Here is a 22,458-nt window from a genome sequence, read left to right as displayed (position 1 = left end):
TGTTGTATAATCTTCTACTGCATTATAATTCATGCTTTATTGACTCAATCCCCTATTACTGGATAATTCATTTCTGTATCATTCCCCCCCTGCTTTCTTTTTATTATAGAAAAATGTCCACCAATACCCTTGCATGCACTCTGCATACAATAGGCTTAGCAGGTTCTCTATGCAGCTCCCAAACAGGGAGCAGAGAAGAAGGCCCAGGACAGGGAGGTCTGCTAGTGAGGAGGGCCGCTTGTGGAGGACAGGGGCCACAAAGAGGCCAGAGGAAGCCTGGGGAAAGGAGAGAGGACACCACACCGAGGAGCAGCGGCTCAGCAGGAAGCCCGGGGAGCGGGTGAAGGAGAGGGCTGGGAATGGTTCCAGTCCACCAGACGGGGCTGAATGCCTTGGCTGCATGATACCAGGGCCTGAGAGGGACCACCTATATCCTGGTTTTGTCCGGGAAACAGAAGCAAGCTCTGGAGGCACAATCTGAACAGAGTAAGGTGATTACAAAACAAAGGCTAAGTGACTCTGGTTCTCCACCTTGGTTGCACAGTGGAACCACCAGACAAGTAAAAAGACTCAGGCCTGGACCCCACCCAGGGACTGACTAAATTCACCTGGGCTGAATTCAGCTGGGCATGAGAAGGTTTTCAATCTGCCCATGTGATCTGAGCATGCAAGCAAGTAGAGGCCCTGCTCTGGCAGAGGACTTGACCAGGAAGAGGAGAGGAGAGGGAGTGAGGGACAGGCTGCTCCAGGGCCCGGTGGGTAGACAGACTGCCAGGCGGGCCAGTTGTCAGGAGCAAGGCTCATCAGCAGGGGGCCCTCCGATATCGGGCTTGGCAGGGCTGACCCGGTGGCAGGGGCCAGCAGAGGTACCAGAGCGGTTGATCAAAGTGGTGAATGAAGGCTTGGGTGATTGGTGACAGGTCAGAAGCAGTACAGCTGGACTGAGAAGGAGGCCTGCGAGGTGACCCAGCAAGCAGAGTGGGGTGGGAGAAGGTGTGGAAACTGGGTTGAATGGCCACAGGTGCCCTTGGGAATGAATGTGGTACATCCGATGGTGTGCAGGGACAGACAAGTTTACACCTAGGAAACATCTGCCAGGCTCCAGGAGGACTCCATTTTTGCTCCCACTCACCCTCCTGAAATAATTATGTCTACCTGGGAGCTGAGGGTTTGCTGGTGCGTGAGATGATGGTCTTCCATAAATCACACTTTCAAAATGGCTCTGAAATGTTTCTGCACTTACACCGTGAGCCCAGGAGGGCAGGAACTCATCACTGAGCTCTCGATGTCTAGTACATTCCTGGAGAAAACATGCTTAATACTCTGCAAATGAAGGAACAAGCAAACAACTGAGCAAGCCAACGAATGAATGAACCAACCTCAAGAAAAAACTCTGATTCCAGGAGTGCAGCTTACAGAGGTGCCGTGCCCACTAGTGGGACACGGGGTGGCACCTCAGGGTGGAAGGCAGCATCTGTGCCGCAGCTGCAGAGCAAGCTTGGCTGGCCCATTCCCCTTTACTGGCTGAGGTCTGCACTAAAAAAACTCGCACACACTGAAGCCTGGCTACACTTAGCCAGCGTCTCCATGACAGATGGCCAAGAAGACTGCCTCATCTGTCACTCAAGAGGGTCAGAGTCCTGGGAGGGGGGGGCGGCTCTTCACTTCTTCATACATCTTCAGCTATGTTTAACTTTCTTCAGTTTGAGCTTATAAAAAGTACTTTTTGGAAACAAAAACAATACAAAACTGCCAGAAAGAAAAAAGACACACCAAGGATGAGGTCACTTGCTGAAAAGGGAACCTGAGACCCAAACTGCAATGCACTTCTGCTTTCTGACAGTAAAGGGAGAAACTCTTCAGTACTGTAACCCATCTTTTCGGCGGCACAGAGCACGCTCTCATGACTGCGACCATGGTAGCTGAGATTAAGGCAGAATTTCCATGACTAACCCATTGTGCTGCGAAGAAAATGTCCCAATTTTCATGGTGGTTTTGAAATGAATCAGGCTGAAACTTGATATGAGCTTTCTCAGCCTGGCTGGGAATTTTTCCTCTTAATAAAAAAAAAAAAGTTTTAATGCCCATAAGCCAATCCAAAACTATTGAACTGGCAAATGGTGGGTATTTTTTAAAAGTCAGTTTCATAAGGATGAGAGGTTCTTGGCTTCTGTGATACTTGGAAGGCGAGCCCTCTGCAGACATACGGGGATAATTCATGTTGGACACAGAGTCGGCTTGGAAAGGCCTCTGTCTCTTCATGCCACATGGAATTGCCCATTTTCCATGAATTTCAGTCACACCCTATTTAGTTCAATTAGACAATGTGGGCTCATTTTCCACGGATGGGAGGAACGATACCAGTGACCACAGGTGACCTAAAGCACATCCATTGAAAACACAGAGGAGAAATAGTCAAAAGTCTGAGACAAGCCAGCTGTCACCAAAGGAACTATTTGTGAGCTCTTATGTTTATTCATTGTGGCTCATTGCTCTGGACTCAAGAAAGAGCCCCAAATGGAAGTTTCCTTCAGTTGAAGCCTGGCAACATCATTGCCTCCCAGTATCTCTGGAAGCCTTTCCTGCTCCTGCATGCCCCTGTCAAGGATCACTAATGTGGAGGAACTTCTTGCCTGAAAGCACTGTAATGGATTTCTTACTCTAAGCCCCTTACTGCTCCACAGGCTGCCACCAGGGATATGAAAGTACAGTTCAGAGTACGTCCCTTCACTGCTTGAAGTTCTTCCCAAGTTCCCATGAAATCCCAGTGCCTTTAGCTGGGCCAAGGTGCTCTTGGCATGGCCAGAATACACCTCTCTCTCTGTCCCTAAGGAAACTTCCTTCCCTCCCTTTTCCTCCTTTCCCCTCAGGCCATCAAGACTTGATTCAGGCAACAGAGACCTTTTCCAAGAAGCCAGACTGCACCTTAAAGTCTGGTTTTAGTGTTCCCTTAGTTACCCATCACTCCAGTCTCAGCATTTAGCACCCCGAACTGACATTCCTTGTTGATTTATCCGTCTCCCGAATGAGCCCGGGCAGACACTATGGCTGTTATCTCTGTTTGTCCGAGGCCTCACATCAATCCTGGCTGGACTGATATTACTGAGTTATTAATAAACAACTTTCTGGGCTTCAGTTTTTCTACCTGAAAAAAAGAGAATTATTTGAGCTATCAGCTTTGGAGGGTTATTCTTTTGTAATGAGAGATTTTGTGAAAACTCTTTCAGATCACACAGGTAGAATTTTGTTTTCATATGGCATTAACGGTGTCGTGGGATTTGGAAACGAGATCTAAGAGTAAGGCTAAGTGTTAATTTAAAAACCCCACTTTTTTAAAAATTAAGATTTAAGATGTGAAAACCCTAAACCCACAGGGTTGCAGGAAGGAAATCTCACCCTGCACGTAAATCATGTGATTAGTATGGAACATCTGTGCAGATTACAAATATGGGCCCGTTTTTAGGGGTCAAATAAACACTTGTGTTAGCTGAGTCACCAACCGAAAAATCTCCATTTAAGCACTGATCAGCTTCTGCAGAAAAATAAGCCCTCCAAAATGCATAACAATCTAGCAAATTAGCTATCGTGTTTTCATTATAATCCAGGTGTGACGTTTGCAAGACACAAGCTGCTGAGAGTAAACAGGTTTGAGCTCCTGTTCACCCTACTACCCCATGCTTCACCCATGTGTGCACATGTATCGCTCTCCAAAACCCACGCCCTGTAGGTGCCGCTCTGTTCCATAAAGGGAGACAGGGAAGATCAGAGGTTAGATCACTTGCTCAAGGTCATGACCAGAAAGTGACAGGGCCCACATTCAGATTCATGTCTTTGGAATTCTTTCCACTGCAGGGCATTGGACAGACAGTAGGAACACTTGACCTTACTTCTCATTCAACCAACGGTGAATTCTGAGACTTGTTTGTATATCAGGAACAAGAAAAGATACTAGGAAAAGTAATTTTCTTTGGTGAAAAAACCATTGTTTTTTTCAATGGCTCTGATGACAAATTGCTTTTTTCTATTTTATTCAAATATGTTTTAAAAGGAGAGAAAAAGAGGCTGGCTTCTTTAAGAAAATCTCTGGCAGAAAATGGAAGGAGTCAGGCAAGTTAACTGAGAATGTTTAGCTATTGAGTACAAAGTAATGTTTACATGGAAACTTAAGGCACTGGGATTTCATGGGAACTTGGGAAGAAGAACTTCAAGCAGCAAAGGAACATACTCAGATCTGCACTTTAACATCCCTGTTGGCAGCCTGTGGAGTGGTATGGGGCTTATAATGAGGAATCACAAGAATAAGAGAGGGAGATAAGGATTTTATTTACTCATCTATTTAAACATTTATTAAGTACCTATTGTATGCCAGGCATAGTAATAATTTTGAGAATGAAAGTAATCATTCTAAATCAGCGCTCTCCATTAAAACTTGTGATTATCGCATCTTGCTACCCAATATGGCAGCCACTAGCCCCATGTGGCTAATGAGTGCATGGACTATGGTAAATTGTGATTATTTAAGTTGAATTAAATTTATATAGTCACTTGTGGCTAGTGGCAACAAAGCTCTCTATCACAACCCTACATCCATGCTCAGTCTATTCACTGAGTGCATATTTACTGAGTGCGAACTATTAGCCAGTCTCTGGGCAAGGCATAGGGGGCTACAAAGGTGGACAAAATAGCCATGGTCCCTGCCCCATGGAGCTTCAAGCCCTCTGAGACAGACAGAAAGACACACACACACATACACGCACCCACCTAAACACACACACACACACACAATTTACAAATTCTGTTAGCTACTATGGAAGAAAGGTAAAAAGATAAAATTAGCAATGATGGGGGCCTAATATGGATCAGGGGAAGGAAGAGCGTGTCTCACTGAAGTCTAGCACTGAGGAGAGGTAAAATGCTTTATGCGATTGGTAGTTAGTCATGTGAAGTGGGGCAAAGCAACTTTTCATATTTTTATGCCTTTCAAAACTGCTCACTATAGGCCCAGACAAAATTTGCTATGCAAAAAGATTTAATAACTAATAATTTCTTTTTTTGGAAACAGTAGTTATGCTATTATTCACAAGAATGTAAATTGCACAACCATTTTGAGATGCCATTTGTCAATACTATCCCAAAAGGTAAATGTGTATACCTTCAGATATTCCATTTCTATAAATTAACCTGTAGAAACATTTATATACATGTAAAATGATATAATTATGAGGCCAGTGGACCTCAGACTGTTTGCCAGCGTACCTTCTAAAATAATTTTGAGGCCCTGGCCAGTAGGCTAAGCATTAGAGTGTCAGCCTGGTGTGTGGAAGTTCCAGGTTCAATTCCCGGTCAGGGCACACAGGAGAAGTGACCATCTGCTTCTCCACCCCTTCCCTTCCCCTTCTTTCTCTCTCTCTTTTTTTCTCTCTCTCTTCCCCTCCTGCAGCCACGGCTCGAATGGTTCAAGCAAGTTGGCCCTGGGCACTGAGGATGGCTCCATGGCCTTGCCTCAGGCACTGAAATAGCTCAGTTGCAGTGCAACAGAGCAGCTGCCCCAAATGGGTAAAGCATTGCCCTGTAAGGGGCTTTCCCTGTGAATCCCTGTTGGGGCACATGCAGGAGGTTGTCTCCCTGCCTCCCCACCTCCCCACCTTCCCAGCTCTCACTTAATTAAAAAAATAATAATTTTGAATACCCATGTACCCTCTCACACATCTTAAGCTGACATCTAAAATTTTGTACAAGTTTTAGTCACAAAGGATATAATTTGTTATAATCTAAATATTGATATTTTAAAATACAATTATTATATTGCTCTCTTAAATACATTAAATATGTATTTGAATACCACAGCAATGGAACAAGTATATCAACCATTTGAAAAGATCATAAATAAGCTTTCCTTTAACAGTTGAAAATTTTGCATCATTCCTTTCTTCTCTCTGAATTCATATTCTATTATACTTCCACTGCTGAATTTTAATCTAATTTAGTATATTTTGTCCTTTGTTAATTATTACCTTTTAATGCTATGGAATGCATATAAATTAAAATTAATGATTCTTTTTATTTCCTAAAATTATAAGACTCTAAGTATAAAAATTATTATTTTCTTCTGGATTGAGTTGTTATTATAATTATTATTAGTATACAAATGATCAAAACATATGTATACACACCTACCACACATTTGATAATAATTTATAAGTATAAGAAGTAGAATTTTATTGGGTTCCCCCCCCAAATACTTCATATATATTAGATTATTATTACTTAGCACAAGAATCAATTCTATTCCTATTTTTCATTTTATAGTTATAAGTACCAAGAAATTTTGTTCACATAAATATGAGTAGATGGAAGTGGGAAGAATTTTATCACAATGTCACTCAATTCTTTGAACTCCTTTCAAATTATATAACAAAACTCAGACAGTAGTCTAGCATCATCAAGAACTATTTTTAACAATCTATCAACGAACAACTCAGTAGGGACCTTCTTCAATTTTGCTAGAAGCAAAGAATTAGAAACCATCCGACTTGTAAATGGATTTTTTTGTCTAGCCAATAGAGACACTCAGATTCTCAATTCCAGCACCAATCTTAGAACGGTCTCTTAGTTTGCACCGGGTGTTTTTATACCCCTGGACTGGGCAACAGACTGGCTGTGCCATATAAAATAGGAGAGGGAGATTGGGAAGGGGAGCAGGAAAAGGAGAAGCAGCATGACACCCAGGCTCTCAGCAGATAAGTTTGAATAAAGAGCACATAAGAAGATGAGCACTATTTGTGGCCTGAGAAGTTTCCATGGCCCTTGAAGTACAGGTAACCCCAACGGCAGATCTCTGTCCTAGGTTGCTCTTTGCAGCCTTGCTCCTAGAGAACTGAATACGGTAGACTCATACTATAAAATATTATGTAGCCTTAAAAAGTATAAGGTTGAGCTATGTGACTTATGTGGAAAGATGTCAAGCATATATTATTTAGTTCAAAAGACAACAACGGATCAGAACCATATGTATAACATGATCACATTTTCAAAATATCCATCCATCCACCCAATCACAGAAAGATTTCTAAAAGTATGTATAAGAAATTAACTGTGATTATTTCAGAGGGAGGCTGAGATAAGTGATTGTACTTTCTAACTTTCCATGTTCTTCTATTATTATTTTAAAAAATGTTTATTTTTTTGTATTTTTACAAAGTGAGAAGTGGGGGGCGGCAGACAGACATACTCCTGCAGGCGCCTGGCTGGAATCCAACAGGCATGCCCACCAGGGGGCGATGCTCGGCCCATTTGGGGCGTTGCTCCGAAGCAACCAAAGCCATTCTAGTGCCTGAGGCAGTGGCCAGGGAGCCATCCTCAGTGCCCAGGCCAACTTTACTCCCATGGAGCCTTGGCTGCAGGAGGGCAAGAGAGAGATAGAGATAAAGGAGAGGGGTAAGGGTGGAGAAGCAGATGGGTGCTTCTCCTGTGTACCCTGGCAGAAATCGAACCTGGGACTTCCGCATACCAGGCCGATGCTCTGCCACTGAGTCAACCGGCCAGGGCCCATTATTATTTTTTTTAAGTAAGCACCTATTCCCTTTGTATTTGGGGGATTGGGAGAAGCTCTTTAAAGACACAACTGAATATATTGTATATTAAATGACTGATTTCAGATACAGCTATCAAAATCTTAGCTCATTTATGTTATGTGTTCAAGAACTTTCCTAATTTCTGCTAAGTATAGTCATGGTAAGAATAAAGGTCGATGCCTGGTGCTTCTTTCTATCTGAGCTGCAGATATACCAACTACTGAGCAGAAAATGCCTGTTTTGCGTCAGCCACATCATTCATTATATCCCAGTTTTACAACAATCCTCTAAGGTATGTGGGCATTACAAGCCCTGTAATATAGAAGAGGAAAGTGGATCTCAGAGTCACTCATCTTAGAACTTGCAGAGCTAGAATTCAAACCTAAGTGCACCTATCTAAGAACACAAGGTTTATCTGGTACACCATACCTTTTCCTCAGTGACCGTGTGGGATTATTTTGTCTATAAGGGTCTGCTCTGGGAACTCAAATTTATTTAGGATGGCAAACAGCCTACCCTTTTACATTTCTCTGTAAGAATTTGGGTGAAAATCATAAGTTTTTTTAAAGGTGAATGAATATTTTTAAAACTTTATAAAATGTATGCCATAACTATTATACCCATAATTGTTAATAACTTAGACTTGTATATGGCCAGAAAATATTTCGGAAGCAAAAATTTTTAGCCCTGCCAGGTAGTTCAGTTGGTTAGAGCACAATCCTGATGCACTAAGGTTGCAGCGTTCGACCCCCCATCAGGGCACATACAAGAATCAACCAATGAATGCATAAATAATTGGAACAAGAAATTGATGTTTCTCTCTCTCTCTCTCTCTTCCTCTCCTAAATATCAATCAATAAATTTAAAAAAAAAGTTTCAAACTTTAAGCCAAAGAAAACCTACATGAGAACTTCGGGCCAAGTAATCAATTCAAGGTTAAACAAATTAAAAGAATAAAGGAAATTAAGGTAAAAAAAACAAATAAAAGAATAAACTATTTCATCTTTTTATTTTGTTGATTTTAGCGAGAGAGGAAGAGAGAGAGAGAGACATTGATCTGTTCCTGTATGTGCCCTGACCAGAGATTGAACCAGCAACCTCTGCATTTGGGGGTGATGCTCTAACCAACCGAGCTATCCGGCCAGGGCAAGCTATTTCATCTCAAAGAGGATTCAGAGGTTACAAAAAGCAAGTTTTCTCAATGTCCAGACAAGTCAGATGAAAGGAACAGATTCAGACAAATAAGGCTGCAAGGTTGACCTGGGCCCCTTTGATCATTTTCTCCAAGCCCCTGGTTTAAAGATACAAAACCAAAATTGAAAGAGGAGCGAGGCCAGGCCCAATGGTCTGTTACAGCGAGATGTGCAACACGGCTGAGGATCCTTTCCTTTTAGGGAGCAAGTCGCTCAGGGCATTCCACCTTAGTCAACAGCGCTCTATGGAGGAGCAGTCCGACACGCCGGAAATGTGAATATCCACGTGAAACAACAGCATCCTAATGTCCAGAATTACAGGGAAGCCAGGGTTTATGCTGAGTACAAAACCTGCAGGGCAGATACCTGCCTGAAGCCCAGTGCGCTTTTTTCTGCACCAGGAGGGAGAGGACCAGGCACCTGCCGAACTGCTAGAAAGGCTGGTGGGCCCCATTCTCCAGCCCTGGGGGAAGGCAGAGGACAGAGGTATGGAGTACAGAAAGTGCCCTTAAAAATCTGACATTTCCATGAGTGATTTAAAAAATCACAAGCAACCGTATCTCTATAAAATTTAATCTGCTAATTGTACATTTCTGGGTAGTGAGTTTTATCCAAGCATCAACACCTGCCCCCCAACATTTCTCCTTTCTCCCCACCCTCATCTCTGCAGAAAAGTGCCAGACTTGTGATTCTCAGACACCTCTTCGAGAACTGGTATGCATCCATGACAAAAGTTATCGCCTGTCATAAAGAGGAAAAGAAGGCCAGCATCGCCAAGTCTCTCAGTAAGTTCAATGTGTTCAATTTTTAAACTTGGTAATTATATCCCTTCTACCAGGTGATGACATTCATTTCTTAAAATGTGCTTAATTAGTGAAATAAAAACCAGCACTCCCTCACACTAAAAGCCTATTTTGTTTGGTAGATGAGTCTGTGAAATTCCAAAGATTATGAACAACCCCAGGGAGAGATGACTCAGGCCTGAGGAGGTAGAGAGCGTCACTATAGGTCATCTCGAAGCTAAATAAAGAGGCTTCTTCTGGCTCTAAATCCAGGCTCCCTGTTCCCTTACAACTCATCCTTAGCTTGTCACTAGCAGATCTAATAACCTTCTAATGGGTCCCTTCATCCTCAGTCCTCATCACTCATTTAATGAATCAAAGGTAGTAAGAGGCTGAGAGGGCCAAGGCCTCTAGACCACACCTTAACAAGAGTCTATGGCTAGAAGCTTTCCTCCTTAATAAAGTGCAGTTTGTCTATAATGCTTTTTAGCATGACAAAGGGGCACTTGAGTATGGTTTTCTGGCAGGTGGAATATCCCTCTGGATATTTACAAGTCAAACGGAAGCCATAACTGAGCCCTGCCAATCTGAGCCACAGGGAATGGGTGGAGGGGGCACTGCAGGCCAAACAAATGCCATGTGCAATCAGAGCTGATCGTCACCTGTTCTCTTCCTGCCTCCACATTCATTCCCAGCTCAGAGGCCTCAGCTGAACACACTATAGATGTAACAAGGTTACTACATAAGTCTCTTTGCTGTGCATAGACTACTTTAAACCTTCTGCATTTGTATTCTCAAAGCTATAAATATTCTCAGCATGTAGCAAAAGCAGAGATGCTCAAGCCGCTGGGCTGAAGGAAGAATTCAAGGACCCTGACCACAGAGACACAGGCGATCAAACTCCCAGAGGAGGATATGCTACCTCTTCACACAGGCGAGTTTCTAGACTGGACCACAAATGCCAATGACTACTGAGCACTGTGAACCTCCCTAAGCCAAGGGCCATCTGAACTGAGCTTGCTACACACCTGAATGTCCCTCCGCTCCTCTCACCTGCCAGTTACTTTTCCACCAAGCAGGCTAATGGCTGTAGGTGGCTAAGGCAGCATGGCACTGTTCACTCTGTGTTTTAGAATAATCCATACTCCCAAGTACTCCCATGAAGTTATGCAACATTTGCCACTGTGTTCTCATTTTGATTTGTTTAATCTCCACCTGTATTTCTATAGTATTCATGAGACTTTTCCTACTGGCACTTTGAATGTTCATTGCTTTTGCACTTATTGGCTGTGATGGGGTAAAAAATGTGTGCAGAACCCATCAAAACTAAGTACAAACCTAGCCAACACAGTGGACTGCTAAAGGCCAGGATTGCCTTGAGGGGGCCTGAACAGGCAGAGGCGAGCACCTCGTTTTGGGTGTGGATCGATATCTGGGAAGGTCTGTCAGTGGACACCCCCAGTTTCCATCTGGGACCAGACTCTTAGAAGTACCGAGGACGGGTCTTGCCACCATCCCATCTCCTCAAGGACTGTGAGATGATTTTGAAACCAGTGCTGGTTGCCAGCTTGACCTCATTCACTCAGCACAACCTAGGCTGTGAGCCCTAACGGTCTAAGGTGAGAGGTCAGGAACCAGGGAAAGGGCACTGCAGGGAGAGGTCCAGGCAGAGAACTTCTGAATTAACCGGAGCCAAGACCCGTCAATCAGAAGTTCAGCCTGTTTCACTTCCTTCATACAAAGCACTTACTCGATCTTAAGCACAATCTCTTCTGTTTTTTTTGTCATCATGCTTGAGAAATGGGTATTGCTTCTCAAACAGTCCTGATATAAAATGAAGTCTGATCATGACTTGTGTCTCTGAGAATAGGATCCAAAGCTGCGCGCGTGCACACACACACACTTCACAGCCTCACCTGCAGAGTCAAGCCTACCATAACAGATGATGTCTTCCTGTCCTCTGCATGGGTAATGTCAGTCTCGTTCCTGATCTCCAAGGCCATGTCTTAGGTCACTGGTAAAGAGACACTATCTGTAGGAGGGAGCTTTGGCCCTCCCATGGAAGTTCCAATGTCAGAGCGGCTAACCCCAAGAGAGCTGAGATGCGGCGCTCAGTCACACACACAGTCAACCAGCAGTCCATCTGGAACACTCCAAATATCACTCCTGGGGGCGTCTTTAAGTCACGCAGCACACACTATATGTTGTCCTATTAACCCGAGACTTTACTCAACTGACCTGAACTGCTACAAGGACCAAAGGGAAAATTTAAAATATAAAAAAAGGACAGAGGCCCTGGACGGTTGGCTCAGCGGTAGAGCGTCGGCCTGGCGTGCGGGGGACCCAGGTTCGATTCCCGGCCAGGGCACATAGGAAGCGCCATTTGCTTCTCTACCCCCCCTCCTTCATCTCTGTCTCTCTCTTCCCCTCCCGCAGCCAAGGCTCCATTGGAGCAAAGATGGCCCGGGCGCTGGGGATGGCTCCGTGGCCTCTGCCTCAGGCACTAGAGTGGCTCTGGTCGTGGCAGAGTGACACCCCGAAGGGGCAGAGCATCGCCCCCTGGTGGGCAGAGCATCGCCCCTGGTGGGCGTGCCGGGTGGATCCCGGTCGGGCGCATGCGGGAGTCTGTCTGACTGTCTCTCCCCGTTTCCAGCTTCAGAATAGAAAAAAAAAAGAAGAAGAAAAAAAAAAAAGGACAGAAAAACCAACACCCCGAAGCCAGCTATAGAAGTCTTCCTTCCAAATCTGTCTGGGAACCCCATTTCTTATAGTAATAGGTAGAAATTTCAAACTATTTTACAAATTCAATCACTCAATTATAGAGATTTGGTGTCATAATAAAAATTTCGTGTTAATAGTAACTATTAAGTGGCTTCACATATGTCTTGAAAAGCTTCTGTATACAGAGCACAAATTTATAAGATACCATTAATTAAATTTCATGTTTGTTGTCCTTTTATTTAATACTCATTTAAACACTCTATATTAAATCTTGGGAGAGAGTCTAATCCTAAATAAAACAGTCTTTTCATGTGAAAGCCAGACTCAAATAATTTTGTTTTTTTTCTAGAGCAAATAACATGCCCTAAACCTGAGGAAGAACGCTCTCAAATGTCATGAAGACTTTCTTGGTCGATGTTTAATTACTTCAAACATATTTATTTTTTTGTATATAAAGTCATCGGTTTCAAAAAAGCTCCAAAACCATTTTATTTTATTTTTTAAGTGAGAGGAGAGATAGACTCTCACATGTGCCCTGACCAGGATCCACCCAGCAACTCCCATCTGGGGCTGATGCTCAAATCAACTGAGCTAAACTCAGCACCAAGGGCTGAAGCTTGAACCAATTGAGCCACTGGTTGAGAGAGGGGAAGAGTGAGAGAAGGGGGAGAGGAAGGGGGAGAGGGAAAGGAAGAGAAGCAGATGGTTGCTTCTCCTGTGTGCTCTGGCCAGGGATCGAATCCAGGATGTCTGCATGCTGGGCTGACGCTCTAACCACTGAGATACTGGCCAGAGCCTGACACCATTTTCAAATGGTGTTTTATAGAGATTCTCAGGAAATGAGAAGGGCCACTTCAGGACCACAAGGCTGCACAGTCCTTGACCTCGCAGTTCTGAATTCACCATCAGATCCTTGACATTGGCCAGGCATTCTCAACCTCAGTGTTACTGACATTTGGGGTGAGACTGGTCTTTTTTGTAAGGCTGTCCTATGCATTGTGAGATGTTTTTCAGTGTCCCTGGTCTCTAAGTACCACCCCCACTCCACCCCCAACCCCACGTTGTGACAACCAGAACCGTCTTACAGACATCATCAAACATCCCCTGGGGAGAGTGGTTGAGAACCACCAATGTAGGCCAGCTTCATGCACTGAAACATCTGGGTCCATGGGTCACAGAGACCTGATTCAAATCCAACTTTACTACTCAACAGCCAGTTAACCTTGCCCAAATTACCTGGCTTTTTCCTCCCTTGTCTCTTCCCTATAAAAATGAGAGTCATTACACCTCCTTTCCAGAGCTGGCGATCATGAGAAATACACAAAAGATTCAAGATGTCTAGGTGCCACCCCAGTCACTGGTAAGTTCCTTTTTATTCCTTTCCCTTGCCCGTTCCCACCGCTATTATTTCACCACTCTACCTCAGGACAATGGTAGAGGGCAGAGGAAGAAAGGAAGTAGATGCCAGTAATTGTACTGGCGGAATAGTTCTCACACGAGGACATTACATACACAGCAACATTCTTTAGAAGCGATATCTGCAAACTGTACCTGGAAGAGGGCTAAGGATTCTACAGACATGTTCTACCTCCATACATTCTTAGAAAACACTCCTAAGCCTTCCAAACATTTTGTGAATATTCTATCACTACAGCTGTAATCATCATTATCAATATCCAGCTGGGCCTCAATTTAACAAGACTTTGTAAAACAATATCTCTATTTAACAGTTTAAGGGAACTTATTTCTACTATAAATGAATTCTTTCACAAGCTTTGGAGAGCTTTCTTAAGACATCTAAAACATAATGCTATTTATAAAAGACTGGTTTTAGAGACAACTCAGAAACAGCAATATAATGGCTACTAGTCTAAATAAACAGCGCCATTTTATACAGTGAGGTGAAGGGCACTACTAACCCCATACTTACAAATTAGTTGCATGTGTATATCTTTTTTTTTTTACTTTGAGACCTCAAAGTGAGTACTAAGAGAATTTCAATTAGCTCTGTATTTTTCTTTTTAACAGCTTTATTGGGGTATATTTTATAAACCATGAAGTTCACCCATTTTAAGAATACAACTTAGTCATTTTTAGTAAATTTATAGAACTGTGCCACCACTGCCACAATCCAGTTTTAGAACCTTTCCAGCACCCCAAATCGATTAGCTCTGAATAGCATTCTCAGGGCTCAGGGAGTGCTTTTGCATTTCTTGGTCCAAATGAATAGGCCTAGAGGCATCTGTGAGAGATTAAGAACAAGTTGAAGTTAGCCTTCCTAGCTTTCAAACCAGGCTGTGTCCTAAATCCATTTACTTTAGAACTAGTGACACGTGGCCCCAAACTGACTACCTGTGTATGGGGGGGGGCAGAAGATGGAGAGGAAATCCTTAGCTTCCTCAAGTGAAGAGGGGGTAGTGTCCACATAGAGATGGAAGTAGAAAGAGTTTGATGAGATTTAAATAGAATGAAAAAAAACCCCCAACAGTTAAAACAAAGAAGGCAAGCAACTGAAAAGGAATGAGAAAGGCTTTTTCTAAGGCAATCAGTTGAAAGTAGATGGCTTAGTTCCCAGACTGCTTCCCACCTGGAGGCCCGCTGCTGTGTGCTTTGATGGGAAAGAACCAGGAAATCTCCGTAGTATTGAAGTGTAACAATAAGCCTCGCCATGCCGTGGGAACTACAATAAATGGCATAATAAAAGTAAATGTTATGGCACTTGACTTCACGGCCTATAATCTCCCATTCAATCAGAACAGCGTCTTCCATCAGCGAAAGAAAATCGGACAATTTAATTTTCACTTCTATTCATGCACAGGCCTGTGTTGGAGTTCATCCACATTTTCTATTATGCTCCTTGAAATATGGCTTCATAGTCTGATACAAACAATATCTCAAACTGACATCAACAACTTAGTTTGGGACCAACGGATTTCATTCTAAATTCTCGCGGGCTGACACATGCTGGTAGCTGCCCACACGAGACCTGAGAAACCCACGTTCTCTAATCTAATATCACAACAATTTTAAATTATAGCTTTATTAAGAAACACACTTATTTATAAGCTAACACTGATGATTTCTAATGGCTTTCAGGACTGTTCTGCTATTCACTGCAGCCTACATTTGGACGGCTTCAATTGTCTGAAGCACTAACAAAACATGGTGGTACAATAATTCCCTTCTTGATTCAAAGCAATAAACACATGCCACAAAAGCAGAGATACAAAAGCAGCCCTGAAGACAGCCAGTCCCTGGGCAATGTCCTATTCTCCTTGACAGCATTTCCGCATTTGGGCCTAAAACCATTTTTGTTTAAAATCCTCTCCTCCCTCGGTCCGTGATGTTGCACAATTCCACTTTCCCCCTACATGCATTGCGGACTTTGCGCAGGATTTTCTCTAGGTTCTTTATTCTTATGGTAAGGATTTCATTTTTCTGTTGACTTGATCACTTCTAGGCAAACAACATTAGAAATAAGCATCTCTATCTTTCTGCAGCCCACCAAGTGATCTTACATAATTTTGGAAGACAAGATGAGGAAGTTGAAAGAGATGTAGTATTCTTTACAGATAAAGAGGCTGAAACTCAGAGCGTCTATGGAGGTTATGGGAGGTCACCCAGCCAGGAAGCAGTGGAAGCCGAGGCACTCAAACCCAGGTGTGCAGAAGCAGCCCTGTATTGTTCCTGTCTCATGGAAGGTCCTAATCTCCACTTGCCATCCTTGCCCGCCTCCCTGGCCTCAGCCCTCCACCTTCAGCCTCAGCCAGCACGGACACGGGGATGTCCGAACAAAGCTCTAAGTAAACGTGCTTCAATGAATTCATCGAGTTTTCTGCCAAATCAATTCCTCCTCCAGACATGCTTATTTCTACCCAAGTCATTTTTCTCCCCAGCCACCAGCCTTAAAACCTCACAACTAACAAATCATTCTCTCCTCCTCCCACTCCCAAATCTAATCTTTTACTGAGGCCTAGCCATAATGCTCTCGCAATTGCTGCTTCCGCATCTCTCCCTTCTTTCACGATCCTTTTGTGAGCAGTTAAATTCTGGCTCTCTCTCACTACCTCTCACCAGAACAATCAAATAACCTGACTCCTGACACCCATCTTTCCTTCATCTCATTTGTCCCACAAAGCTCTGTCAGTAATAGCTGAATTTTTAGACCTGATCATGTCACTTCAGTGTCAGCTGTCAACGGTCCCCACTGCCTATAGAATCAATTACAAAGCCATCCTTCTCAAAGTCAGTCCAGTCCCGACTTCCATTTCCAGCCTCCTCCCTCACACCCCTCCATGTCAGCACAAACTCTGTACTGCAGCCAGGCTGATCTATGCTCAGCCATCGGTAGTCCCCAGGTGACTGCCCTGCCCATCTCTGCCTCTGCCTAAGAAAATCTGACTGTCTGATCCAGGGAAGTCTGTCCACCTTCACAGAGCCTGCCCTCACACCCTGGGTGACAGGGAGCATCCCCAGCTCTGAGCAGCATTACTTTCTACCACTCAGTTATCATTTAGACAGACCGTCAGGGTTACTTCACTTTTCATTTGCTGTCTTAGGGGCCCCAAAGGACCCAAAGACCCTGGAAGGCAGGGCCTGTGTGTGAGGGCCTTGGAAGCCATTCAGCCTTGCGCTTCGGTAGTAGGTACTCAGTAATATAGTGGTTGCTTTCATAACCGCCAATCGTCGTTCCTCACAATGAAAATAGCATGTATGTTCAATTATTAGCTTGAGGAATTAGAGTTTGCTAATATTAATGTCTTCTTGTCAAAAGAAGAGCAAACTAAACCTCAGCAACTCTTTGTGGGCTCCCAAATATAGTATACAGCTGGTGCTTAGTTTTCACAGTATGAAAAGCTTCTATAGACCATCCAAGCTCCACCAATGCTCCCAACATTTCCAAACTAGCTTTTCAGAGTGAAAAACATGAAATTCATATTTTGGCGATAGCCACCTTAGTCATCTCGAAAGCCAAAGGAAACAAAGGTCAAAGGCCAATGTTGTTCACAAGCAAGGCACAGGCCCCACACATCCTACCTTCATTGACACTTCGCCCACTGGCCACCTGCCTTGAAATGGGGCCTGAATGCTCCTCTGCAGTCATGGAACTAGAACTTAATCAGACTCATTCCAATGATTCCTCCTCATTCACAGCCAATCACTGCTCTGCTCTTGCCTGCCCTTTAACCGGGTCAAATGCTACAGCAGGCCAGCATTTCTATTATCATTGCGTCAGCCCAAGCTGTCAGAAGTTCTTGGTCATGCTCCCTGACTAGGCTTCTCAAAAGCTGACTGAGGATATAGAATAGTTTCTGGAAACAAGACAAGTACTTTTGGTGTTTATAGTCACAATGACACATCCTACCCCTAAGCCTTCACAAGATCAGATCAGAGACTGCACGTCAGCAGTTGTGAAGATGTAACTGTATTAGCAGGTTCGGAAGAAAATGACACCCCAGCACAGGAGTAACCCCAGGTGACGAGAACGCTCATGGTAGGCGCGCTGGTGCCTCTTACAAAGCCTGCCAACTGTCAGACATTTGTTTCTAAATTGAGCAACCAAAGCAAATGATGCTAGAAGTCTTCCACGTCTAATCACTCCCTGATAGTGGCTGCCCCAATAGCGGCTGCCAGAGGTTAGGGAAGAGAAGGGGGCAGGCTGGAGGTGGGTGTGGTTATAAAAGGCAACAGAGGGAACCCGGCGGTGATGGAATGTTCTGTATTTTGACCGTGGTGGTAGATACACAAACCTACACGTGACAAATTTATATAGAACTAAATACACATAAATACTAGTAAAACTGGGGAATATGGTAGACTGTATCAATGTCAGCCCAGTGTAATCTTGCACTACAGTTTCATGTTAGCACTGAAAAAACTGGTAAAGGGTAAGTGGATCTCTCTGCATTATTTCTTACAACTGCATGCAAAATCTCTACTTGTTTCAAAGTAAAAAGAATAATTTTAAAAGGGCAATTCCAAAATGCAGTTCTCTCTCTCATGTAGAATATAAGAGGGTGCTAACTTACGAGGGCAGGGTGATAGGTACAAATTAAAGATGCAAGGCTAAAAAAGAAAGTAAATCCTTGAATTTGGACTTCTTAAACAGGCTGTCACCCAAGTGAAATCAACAGTGGCCTCAACCAGCACATGTGACCTCAAAACCACCCACGCATATGCCCAAAACACCCTTCAACTTTTTTACCACCGAGACTTTAGCTACTTTCCCATTTATAACATAGTGGTATCTTGACCTTGCGAAAATGCATTCATGTTCTGAACTAAGTGGCAATTATTAAAGCAAACTTCATTTTAAATGCAAAGTCAAAACACTTAGAGCTGTGTTTACAATGAACTCTGCCATTCTGCATTTTAACCCATTTACCTCATTACATTAGAAACATAAATCACTGGAGAATATGAATATAAGTGCTAATGCCCATGTCTACAAAAAGGTTTCTTCATCAGTTCTTTTCATTGGACCATGCAAGAAATTTCTAAGGCCATAGAGAATAAAAATCCCACGTATTGTGTCTTACCGTGGGAACCACCATTGCTTCCCTTGTTTACAAAACTGCAACACCTAAAACTAACCAGGGCTGTTAGCCTTACATTTAAATAGTCGTGTTAGTTCTCATCAGGGTGCTTGAAAAGGGAAACTGAGCTCTGCAGTCCCTCCAGAACTGTGCAAAGAGAAGCAAGAATGGTCTTACTTACCGATGTCATTGCTGCGGTCCGAGAGATCCTTGTCCAGGATGCCAGACAGCGAACTGCCCACCAAGTCGATCTTTGAACCGTCACCCCTATATTAAAAACACAAGTCCAGGCATTTAACAGTTGATGTGTGTCCTTGTCATTTTGTCAGCTTTCTTACTGCATGCAAGTTAAGGAGTGTGCTGGATGTGGGGCAGGTGGCACTGTCGCCTGTGAGGAAGCCCGTAGGTGCCAACGAGTTCTCCAGCCACATGGGCCTTGGTGAAAAGCGGCCAACAGAGTGGATGCCCCCCTCTCCTCCGGCACACATTTTCAAAGATAGCTATTTTAATAACAACTGTTCAGCAATGCAACTTTAGCCACAAACCCTCCTGCTGGTACACAGGGTACGACATAGGCCCTGCTCCCGCCTCATGGCCAAATAAGCACCAGCAAACAGTAACTGGAAGCTTCCCTTTTAAGGAGCAAGGAATGTAGCCAATGCTGCTTGTCAAAGGTCAACTACTTTTAACCTTGAGGAAAAGGTTTTCTGGCCTAGGCTGAGGCATCAGCCAGGCTGTTGACAGGCACAAGGTGTCGAGTTGAGATCTGGCAGCCTGAAAGCTGGCGCTGGGGCACAGACCTGTAAAATTAGACAGCTCTTGGGTGGGTGCCGCCATGCCCATCAGGACGCGCGCGACTTCCCTCTGTATTTGGGCGAAGAGCAGCCCTTGTGGACAAGAATGGCCTTCGAAGATGATGAAAGAAAGAGCCTACTCATGCACAAGAAGAAAGTTCCTCCAAATTCCTCCAAAAGGGAAGCTCTTTGGACCCTTTTGAGGGGATGAGTCCTAAATGAGATTATCCAAAGCCTGTGATGGCAGTGAAATAGGGGGAAAAACGTTGCCTATAAAATGAGAGGGAGAAGCCAAACAGTTGTTCCTGGGAAGGCTACAGAAATAGTCCATCTCATGGCTTCTGGCAGTTACCGTGGCCTGAGGCCAAACTACACAATGAGTAACAGATGGGGACATTGACAGGGCCAAGCCAGGTGGCACCTACTCTGGAGGGGCTCATGGTCTAACTGGGAGAAAGAGAAAGACGTCTACAAGCCCACATGGTACAGGCGGTATCAGATACAGGCACATCAAAGTCCTACGGGGAGCACTATGTCAGTGCAGGGGATATGCATGGCAGTCCTGGGGACCATGGGGGAGGTGATGTTACAGTTTTGGGCCTTGGAGTAAAAAGGAGAGAGGACATATCAGTACACATAATTGAGCAAGGGCCCAGTGGCCAGGGATCCCCAGAGAGCAGAGGTGAGAACTCTAGGGACCCAGGGCTGAGCCAAATAGTTTGGCCTTCACCAAGAGAAAAATACAGCTCTAAGGCTGGGTGTGTGCATTATGACACTTGCTGGGCTTTTCAGAGGTTGGTTGAAATCAAAGCTCAAGAAGAATGTGGAGTATTATACTTGGAAAGGGGAAGAAACTTGAACTTTACAGCAGAACTTTGATTTCTCACCTTCCTCCATACCCCTAAGGTGGTGGGTGCCCTTCTAGGCCAGGTATCTATAGCAGATTCCCTCTCCATTCCCTGGCTACCAAAACTCAGGCCCCATAGGGCATGTCCCCTAGACAGACCCTGAACCAATAGGAATGGTGGGTGGGATTGAGGAAATTCATTTCAAAACATTTTATTGGGAGGGTTCCAGCACCCACTCATTTGAATATAACTTTCTGAAACAAATGCTTTACAAATGAAGTGTTATTAGTAGAAAGGCATTTTCATTTTCAAAGTCTGCAGGGTGCTTAACGTTATTTGGTGTCTATGGAGCCTGGCTGACCTGGTGCCGTCCTCCTCCAGACTAACAGACTGAACTCAGTTTATACTCTGAGCCAGACATCTGTACTTCTGGGGACACATCAAGGACCAAAAACTTGTTAAGAATACCTGTTCTGTCCAGGGAGACAGGTTCTCAGGCAACAAAAATCTAGTTAATTCCACAGGGCTGCTTTATTTATTTATTTGGCAAGGGGAGGATGGTCTGAGGTGGGCAGCTGGGAGGGGCAGTTAGAGGGGCTGTTGGTGGGGAGAAGGGCTTTGCACCGCAGCTAAGCACTTGTATTATTACAGAACAATTTGGTTACTTTGGAACATGTGATTTATTCATCCATTTTGGTAACTATGAATCTTAAAGCTGCCACTTCCCTCTTTGATTTGACAGCTGGAAGCTTCCAGTCAAATGTAAGCCTATCTTGAGGGACTGTAGAGACCCTACTGCATGTCACCTTGTTTGCATACCTCGTTTTATGGGGCTTTGTCTTATTGTGCTTCATAGATATTGCCTAATTTTATTTCATTTTATTTTAGTTTTGTTTACAAATTGAAGGTTTGTGGCAACCCTGCACTGAGCAAGTCTACTTTTCCAATAGAAGTAATTTTAAAGAACAGGATGTATATCAATAGCACTTAAAATGGTGATCTGCTCTGGACCAATTCTGGGAGTATAGGCTAAATAAATAGTCTGAAATATCCAAATGGGCTTTTGCAGGTCAACATGTTTATCACAGTGTTATTTGTAATAAAGCAAAACTGAAAAGAACTGGAATCTTTTGTAACTAGAGGAACAGTAGAATAACCTATGGTATTTGGTGGACTGTTATATAGCCATTGAAATAATATTAATAAAGTTTATGACAACAGGACAAAAGCTTATACATGTTATCATGTTAAAGCACAAAGGCAATTTTAAAATGACACGCACCTCACTGCACGTATACCCATGTGCACTTCTGATATGTTAGGAAGAGGTATTAAAAAAATGGGAAGAATATTTAGTGGTTATTCCCAGTAAGTCTGATGGTGGTTTCAAGTTCCCAGTTCAGTACCTGGTACATGTCAAAGACTCAAAAATTCTTGTGGAGCCTGACCAGGCAGTGGCACAGTGGATAGAGCATCGGACTGGGACATGGAGGACCCAGGTTCGAGACCCCGAGGTCGCCAGCTTGAGCGCAGGCTCATCTGGTTTGAGCAAGGCTCACCATCTTGAGCCCAAGGTCTGTGGCTTGAGCAAGGGGTTACTCGGCCTGCTGTAGCCCAAGGTCAAGGCACATATGAGAAAACAATCAATGAACAACTAAGATGTCCCAACGAAAAAAACTGATGATTGATGCTTCTCATCTCTCTCCATTCCTGTCTGTCCCTATCTATCCTTATCTCTGACTCTGTCTCTGAAAAGAAAAAAGTCTTATGGAAATAATGAACATTTGCCATTTTTTTTTCTGAAATGGGAATGCATTACTATTTGTACAATAATGTAATTTTTTCCCCAAAAGACAAAGTTTATGACCTTCAGTATGATCTCAGCTATGTAAAACCAATGAAACAAACCAAATCATACACAGGGAAAAGATGAGAAAGAAACAGTTCAAAATGTTAATAGCAGTTGTCACACAGAACTCACCTGAGGTGTGTAGAGTTACAAATCGTGAA

General features: G+C 43.7%; 1 protein-coding gene across 8 annotated transcripts in view; it reads right to left on the bottom strand.

Annotated features, from left to right (window-relative positions):
- Window positions 1-22,458, bottom strand: part of SH3KBP1 (SH3 domain containing kinase binding protein 1) — a 467,100-nt gene that overhangs the window by 17,470 nt on the left and 427,172 nt on the right. For all 8 annotated transcript variants that reach the window (XM_066248853.1, XM_066248849.1, XM_066248852.1 and 5 more), the window contains one exon: window positions 18,988-19,073. In XM_066248853.1, the coding sequence (XP_066104950.1) occupies window positions 18,988-19,073 (86 nt within the window). The remainder of the gene's footprint in view (window positions 1-18,987; window positions 19,074-22,458) is intronic.

Source organism: Saccopteryx bilineata, chromosome X (assembly GCF_036850765.1).
Source record: "Saccopteryx bilineata isolate mSacBil1 chromosome X, mSacBil1_pri_phased_curated, whole genome shotgun sequence".
NCBI lineage: Eukaryota > Metazoa > Chordata > Mammalia > Chiroptera > Emballonuridae > Saccopteryx > Saccopteryx bilineata.
Note: the sequence above shows the minus strand (reverse complement) of the source record. Positions and strands in the feature narration are given on the sequence as shown.